The following is an 8,755-nucleotide window of genomic DNA, read 5'->3' as shown; positions in this document are numbered from 1 at the left end:
AACATGACAATGTTTGTGGATATTAGCAAATTAGTGGGGAAAATCACAACTTAAGATAACATGACAGTGTTATAAACTTTAGGAAATTATTGGGAAACATCCCAACTTAAGACAACACGTTCGTCTTATAAACCTTAGATAATGACTGGGGAAAGTCCCAACTTAAGATAAAATGTTAGTGTTATAAACCTTAGGTTTAAACGTCAGGATCTCAACATATGTTATGAAATAAGAGGGTTGCCAAGTCACTGAAGCAGGAAATGATCCCTTTATTCACATCCCATAGTAATATTTTGTGCGTCCAAGCAAGGTGTAGAAACCTTAACTCGTATGAAAGAGGTAATTAACTCTTTAAACCTTAGAGGTGATTAAGTACCCTTGATTGCAGGATATATGATCAGTCTCTATTCATAGTTACTAGGATATTTATTAAGATCATATAATAATATATCTACTAGAATCCCTGGGTGCTAGGATCCCTATGCGTCAATATCCTTGAGTCCATGCGCATAACAAACGTTAGATTGGGGTGGGCGTTAGCTTTTCTAACACCCCTCCGATGCTTAAGTTAGTAAATGTTTTTAGAATAGTAAAAAGAATTAGATAAAAGTAGAGGGTAGAGAGAATGTACCTTGATTTCGTCAAAAATGATTTACGCAACTTACATGAAATATGATTTCAGATGGATGACATTCCAGGATCTTGGTAAGACGTTCCCTTAAAGGGTAGCTAGCTAATATGCCTCCTTTCCTGCTTTCGAATCAATGAGATATGGTCCTTCCCATTTAGGTGCCAATTTGCCTGCATTGGGATCCTTGGTATTTTGTTATGTCTTCCTAAGGACCAAGTCACCTACTTGGAATCTGCCGACTTTGATGTTCTTGTTATATGCTTTAGCAGGGCTGGTCCATTGTTTTTTACTACCCGAGGCAAAACAAAATATTTATGCCCTTATATATATATATATATATATATATATATATATATATATATATATATATATATATATATATAATAAAAAATACAGTAAATTTTATAATCAAACAAATGATACAAACAAAAACCTAGAAACTCACCTAAAAAGATGTACTCATGCATTTTTGAAGCAAAAACATATATTCTTTCATAATAATCAATATTTAAAAAAAATCATTTTCAATACTTAAAATTGCTAATACATTCGATATTTCTTGCATCATCATACTTCAGATATACATCTTGATAAGAAACGATCTTTAGGCAGCCTCTAGAAATCAGAAATTTGATAAGGACGGATCTTTAGGCAGCAAAGTCAGAACTCAAAAATATAGCTCCTGCTTCACAATAATGAAATTAGTAGCCAAACCACCCAAATCCGATTTCAGAAACAATAGAGAAATCAGAAACAAAAAAACCAATAACCATAAGTCTCAGAGATGAAATAAGATATATAAGAAACAAATAAGATTTCTAAAAAAACTAAATAAACACTGATTTCGATAATAAAACTTAACCATAAGTCAAACAGATGAATAAGAAGTCAAACAGATTTCAGATGAACGATTGATCTTTCAGACTATGATTAATTTTTCCTGTATAGAAGTAGAGAAGAAATCAGACGAATAAGAAGTCAAAGAGATTTCTAAAACAAACCTAAATAAACATAGATTTCAAATAATAAGCAGTGGAAATCAGATAGAGAATACATCAAATAGATAAGAAATAAATAGATTTCGAGACTAAATTTACCCAAAATGATTTTGAAACTGCAATATCGAGAATAAATAGAGTTAGAGGATAAATCTGAAACACTAAAACAGCCAGCGACCAACAACATATAATCACACCAACATCACTAAATCAAAAATTAAGAATCGATGCATCAGTATCACTTTTCAGAATCCCTATATCTCTAACAATGAAGAACCGATTAAACAACAATATCAACATCCGTTCTTACTTTCTATTTATTAGAGAAAGAGACAGAGACGTATTACAGGTTAATAGGAATTAATTACCTCGTGGACAACAATTTCTAGGCGCCATGGGACGTTTCGTTTCTCTATGTCGCTATGTCTGGCTTTGGCGCCTCTCTTTTTCCCTAATCTCTTTCCATCAGTAAACACAAAGATATGGAACACAAAGATATGGGCTATGTTTATTGGGCCATCCTTATATATAATATAGATACAGCTAGAACTATTTGATGCCCCAAAAACTTTGATGCCCTGGGCCTAAGCCAAAGCCGCCCATGTATTGGGCCGACCCTGTGCTTTAGTGATCCTTTGTTGATGAGTATCAATACAGATCCTGGAAAGGTCCATAAGTTCATCGATAGTATCAAGATTATGTGCTAGGATCCTGTCGTTGTTCTCTTGATCTTGCAATTGATATCTTGCCGCTGGGATCACTACTTCAGTAGGGATCACGAATTCTTTCCCAAACATTAAGGAATAGGAAGTTTGGCCAGTGGTTGTTTTTTAAATGGTCCTATCTGCCCATAGGACGAAAGGAAGCTCCCCTGCCAATCTTCCTTTCTTCTCATCTAACTTTTTTCTTTAAACTGTTGAAAATGATCTTTTTGTTGGATTCAACATGACCATTATCTTGAGGATGAACAAGAGTGGACATTATCATTCTAATCCCCTCACACATAAAAAGTCTCTAGTCCTCTTTCTTATGAACTGGGATCCATTATCGCATATGATCTTGGCATGGATCCCGAACCTGGTCAAGATATTACGTTTGATAAATGAGACGACCTCATTGTCCTGTATTTAAACAAAGGCTTTAGCCTCTATCCATTTCAAGAAGTAGTCCGTCATCACTGGTATGAACACCTTTCCAGCAGGACCTTTTGGTAACTTGCCAACTATATCCATTCCCCATTTCATGAATGACCAAGGGGAAATGATAGGATGCAATGGTTTCTACATGTTGATGGAGGATGTTGCTATGCCTTTCTCAAGAATCGCATTTTTTGTGTATAAGAAGGCATCTTTTTTCAATGTTGGCCAGTAGTACCCTGTCCTTAACACTTTGGAGCATAAGGATCTGCCCCCAGTGTGGTTGCCATAATATCCTTCGTGTATATATTTTAGGACTTCTGTAGCCTTATGATTTTCTAAGCATCTAAGATATGAGCCTGCCATGGATTTCCTATACAGTTTGTCTTGGATCATCACAAAACGTGAGACACTCAACTTGAATGCTCTGTCACTTTTCTCTTCTCGTGGGATCGTACCATTCTGGAGATATTCCATAATGGGATGGATCCAGGATTTCAATTTTTACAGAGGATCCTGGATGTTGGGATCCCGACGATTAGGTTCTCGAGGAAATGGTTGAGGGTCAGGATCCTAAATTATTGCTACGTTGGTTGTTTGATCATGGTCATTGGGATTATCTGGTTTTTTGGAGGGATCTTCTATCGCTGGGATCAATATATGGGTTACTAGGATTCTGACTTCTGGTGGGATCCTAAGGGAAGATCCTAGGTTGGCTAGTGCATATGCATCAACATTTTCTTCTCTGGGAACTTGGTTTAGGCTGAAAGCTTCGAATTTGGAGGCCAATGTTTTGAGGATCTGGAGGTATAGTGCTAATCTTTCGCCTTTTACTGCCTAGGATCCGTTAAAATGATTATTAAATAATAAGGAATCAACGATTACCTGAAGATCCTTGGCCAACTGTAATCCCATGATCAATGCTTCGTATTCAGCCTCATTGTTGGTTGCATCGAATTCACAGTTAACTGCCTGGGGTATGATGCCGCCCTATGGTGATTTTAGTATGATCCCCAGGCATGTTCCTCTAAATTTGGAAGATCCATCGGTGAAGAGCGTCCATCTTCCCATGCTTTCTTCTTTTGGATTTCCTTTCTTTCCAATTCTACTTCAAGTTGTAGATCATCACTGAAATCAGCCACAAAGTCTGCTAGTGATTGTGACTTTATTGTTGATCTCATTTCATATTTGATGTAATATGTGATTGGCTTCACGGACCACTTTTCCATCCTACCTTACATCTCCGGTTTTCGCATAACATTCTTAATGGGGTAATTAATTCTTACATGTCTAGTATGTGTTTCAAAATAGTGTCTTAATTTTGTGGAAGTAGTTACTAATGCAAGTATTAGTTTTTCAAGATGGGAATACCTAGTCTCAGGATCCAAGAGACTTTTACTTACATAGTAGATGGGATGTTGGTCCCCGTTGAGATCCTTGACTAAAACAACACTTACAACGTTAAAGGATACTGAAAGGTATAGGAGAAGTGGTTCCCCATCTAGTGGTTTCACTAGCAAGGGTGCAGAACTTAAATATTTTTTAAGTTCCTGAAAAGCATCTTCGTGCTCTTTATTCCACTCAAACCTTTTGTTCTTCTTCAAGATGTCATAGAAAGTTTTGCACCTCTCTGACGAACTTGAGATGAACCTGTTTAGTGCTACTACTCTTTCTGTTAGTCTCTGAATATCCTTTGTCAAAGATAGGAATCTTAAATCGATGATGCACTTTATTTTCTTTAGACTTACTTCTATTTCTCTTTTCGTCACCATGTATCCAAGTAACTTGCCTGATCTCATTCCAAAATGGCATTTGGAAGGATTCAGCTTCATGTGGTATTCGTCTAGTATGTTGAAGGCGTATTTAAGATCCTTGAGTCGATCTTCACCTTTCTTTGATTTGACCACCATGTCATCGATGTAGACTTCCATGGTGTCCCCCAGTTTATCCTTAAAAATCCGGTTAACTAGCCTTTGGTATGTTGCACCTGCATTTTTAAGACCAAAGGACATATCAGTATAGCAATATATACATGTTGGGGTTATGAATGCGGTATCTTCCTGGTCAGATGATTCCATGTGAATTTCTTGGAACCTTGCTGGTGCATCCATGAATGTTAGCAGTTTATGGCCAGCTGTAGCATCTATCATGGAATTTAAATGTGGAAGGGGGAAAGGATCCTTAGGGAAAGCCCTATTTAGATCCGTATAGTCCACACATACTCTCCATTTTCCATTCTTCTTCTGTACCACGACCATGTTGGCTAGCCACCTCGGGAGCTTGACCTCCTTGATCATCCTTGTTTTAAGAAGTTTTTCTTCCTCTTCATGGATGATCTGATTTCTTTCGGGTGCAAACTTTCTTCTTTTTTGGTGTATTGTTATGAAAGAAGGATGAATGTTAAGTTTATGAGTTATAATATATTTGTCTATACATGTCATATCCTCATGCTTCCAGGTGAATGTTTTGCTTCTATCTTTTAGGAACATTATTAGTTCTTACTCTATTTTCTCTGGTATTGAGGATCATATGAGGACTTTGGCTTCAGGATCCTCGAGGTTTAGGGGACTTCCTTTAGATCATGATCTCTTGTTTCTAGCACAACTCGTGCCCCCAGGTTTAGTTGATATGCTTGTCGTGGTACTGTTGAAGATTTCATCGAGGTATTGTAGCACTCTTTGCCATATTTGTCAAAAGGTGTCATAAGTGGTTCAAAACTATGTGAATTGTTGAAAATGGCCCATTTCTTCTAAAATGATCATTTAACATTATAGGAGGATAATGTATCAATTACACAAAAGCGTTGCATAGAGTTTACCCCCTCTATGTAGATAGGTAGCTTTATCTTGCTGACTGTATGTTTTGTTTTGCCACTGAATCCAATCAATAATGAGGATCTTTTAACTATTTTGGACTCAAGGATGTTCATTCTCTTTAAAGCATCCAAGAGTATAATGTTGAATGAGGATCCTCCGTCAACAAGGATCCTTCTGACAAAATGGTTGCGATGTAAAGAGTGATCACCAGTCCATCGTGGTGGGGATCCTGTACATCCGCTATATATGTTTCGTCGAAAGTGATTTCCTTCTCGTTTGTAACTAACGTGTTCTTCTGAGGCCTTTCTTCTTTCTCTTTATTCGAAACCTTGGCATGCCTTTTTGCTTCAAAATAAGAGGTACCACAAATGTTAGATCCTCCAAATATCACATTAATTACCTTGGCCTCCGTATGGGGGATCGTGGTTTCTCTAGGATCTTATGAGGATCCTGATCCTTTTCTGTGGATCTATCTCTTCTTCTTCTGAGGATCTCCTTGAGGTATCCCTTGCTAATTAGGTAACTGATCTCCTTTCTGAGGGATATGCAATCTTCTGTCATGTGACCAAAGTCCTCGTGGTATGCACACCATTTGGACTTATCTTTCCAGGCTGTGGAATTTTCTCCCTTTCTTGGCAATCTTGCTTTGTCGCCAAGATCCTGCATAACAAATATCAAACCTAAAACATTCACAGAATAACAATAGTCAATGATCTTAGGAAATTCTTCTCCCCCCCCCCCCCCTTCATCTTCAAGGGAATTAACCCTATGATGATCAGGTCTGGAATAAGGTTTGGATTTATATGATCTCTATGCCGAGGAGTCAGCCTTCCTATTGGGGTTGTCATATGAGTTTGGCAGGTTGCTCCTCTTTTGGATCTTTTTGTCTTCTTCGAGCCTTATGAACCTTAGTGCTCTGTTCCTTAATTCATCCCTGATTTGTATGGAGGCATCACAAGGTCTTCGTAGAAAGGAGAGTCTTTCTTTAAGCCCGTTTTGAAGGATTCTATGACAGTTGCCATGTTAATGTTGGGGATACTTAGAGCTTCCCTGCCAAAACTGTTCACAAAATCCCTGAGGGATTCCTTAGCATCATGAACCACATGATAGAGATCACTAGTTATCTTCTCAAATGTTCTGCTACAAGAAAATTGGTTGTTAAAAATATTAACTAAATGACCAAACAAAGTAATAGGGTAGGGAGGAACATTTAGCAGCCATTTCAAGGCTGATCCTGTGAGGGTCGAACCAAAACCCTTGCACAGGCAAGCTTCATTCAGATGTGTGGGAATGGGGATGATATCCATTCTTTCCCTGTATTGTGCCACATGTTCTTTAGGATCTGTAGTCCCATCGTAAGGCTTCATGATGCGAGTTTGGAAGCACTTTGGGACTTCGGTGTCAGCAATTGAAGGAGCGAATCTTTAGATCATGTGTCTTGTTGGGGAAACTTTCGGTATACGCTGGACTACTCCGGGTACACTTGTGATCATCTTTCTTAACTGTTGAAGTTCTTTGGCCATGACGGGCTCATTCCTACATCAATATCCATAGATTTAGTAGTAAAAGTATTATTATTCACGAAGTTACCAAGATCCTTGTTATTGGGAGTGACGCAGGTTTCACTGGGGATCCTGGATCACATGAGAGTGCTCTTTTGGAGTCGCACCCTAAGCGGGAGCAGGGGCCGGTGTTGAGGATCCTATCTCCCGACGGTTTCCTGGGGGATCCTGTATTGTCAAAGTTTAGGATCTTGGGTTGCAAGATCAAGGGTGCTGGTTCTTGGCATTTGTGGATCTCCGTCCTCATTCTCTCCATTTCCTTGAGTACCGTCCTATTGTCCTCCTGCTGCTGAGTGACTTGTCGTTCCAATCTCTTCATCATAACAAAGAGCTCGTTATTGTAAATCATTACAGAAGGATCCTAAAATCGTTGGGTAGTAACCGGAGAGGTGTTTTTTTTCGGTGCCTCAGAAGTATTTGTGGGAGCTCCGCCTAGAGGTGGTGGAAAGTTTTTAGAGGAAGTGGGAGGAATGGAGGAAGAGGATAAGGTTGGTTGGGTAGACATGATTTTCGAACGATTGTGAACACCACGACCCCATGGTGGGCGCCATATTGTTTTGGTCGAAAATTAATCAAGTGTAATTCAACCAAATTGTATGAGAGACTGCGGTGTTAGGATAATGCAAGTGTAGAATAACAATCGAAGTGAGACAAGTGAGTTACAAGGAAATCCCTTGATCCTTTATAGGATCTTCGGCATAAAACCTTGGGAGGTGATAATGATCACCTGCCTTGTTGGTTTTTATTGATTTTAATCTGAGATTACAGAGATGATGAAGATAATACGAGTACAAGTGTAATGGTAGAGTTGATTGTGTGTGTAGTGTGCAATTTACAGGTGTTATTTATAGTCTAAGCTAATCAACAACAAATCCGATATTTTCGGGATCCTCCTTGAACAAGTATTTTCACATTGTTTGATTTGGTATTCCCGGGTCTTAAGATTGGTTGAAGTGATTCTCCATTGAGAATGACTCTTGACTTGACTAATTCTACACATGTGAGAAAAAGAAAGAAGAATATAGCCATTATAAATGTTAGGAAATATTAATGATAATAATCAGGATCCTATGATATGTTTAAGGATCCTGAGGTTTTAGAAATATTTAAGGATCCTGAGTATGATTCTGGGATCCTGCCCCTAAAACACACACACACATACATATATATATATACACACACACACACACACATATATATATATATATATATATATATATATATATATGTTTTGTTCAAAAATCGATAAATAGATATCAACCAAATTGCATGAGAGGCTGTGGTGTTGTAGGTGAAGTGATTAACGAAATTAGAACAAGATTGCACAAGTGATTTACAAGGAAAGCCCTTGATCCTTGCTAGGATCTCCGACATAGAACCGTAGGAGGTGATAATGATCACCTGCCTTGTTTGATTTTATTAATTTAAACATATAATTATACAGATGATAATGAGAATATGAGTACAAGTGTTTCTGTAGCCTAAGTGTGTAAGGTGTACAGAGATTGTGCCCGTTTTATGTCATTTACAAGTGTATTTATAGTCTACGTTAAGTAACTACAAGTCCAAGATTTCCGGGATCCTGTTAAACTGGTATTTGCAACTTGCTTTA

The 8,755-nt window shown here is 38.0% G+C and overlaps 1 protein-coding gene across 1 annotated transcript; it reads right to left on the bottom strand.

Annotated features, from left to right (window-relative positions):
- Positions 1–5,699: 5,699 nt before the first annotated feature.
- On the bottom strand, positions 5,700–6,948 carry LOC145136980 (uncharacterized). The gene is made up of 3 exons (XM_079071117.1): positions 6,538–6,948; positions 5,982–6,241; positions 5,700–5,919 (listed from the first exon to the last, which is right to left on the bottom strand). Exons 1-3 carry the CDS (start codon positions 6,946–6,948, stop codon positions 5,700–5,702), a joined length of 891 nt encoding a protein of 296 aa, XP_078927243.1.
- Positions 6,949–8,755: the final 1,807 nt, after the last annotated feature.

Source organism: Lactuca virosa, chromosome 9, assembly GCF_052849685.1.
Source record: "Lactuca virosa cultivar CGN04683 chromosome 9, Lactuca_virosa_CGN04683_v6, whole genome shotgun sequence".
Lineage (NCBI taxonomy): Eukaryota > Viridiplantae > Streptophyta > Magnoliopsida > Asterales > Asteraceae > Lactuca > Lactuca virosa.
The sequence above is the reverse complement of the archived record's forward strand: the minus strand, read 5'-3'. Positions and strand labels throughout refer to the sequence as shown.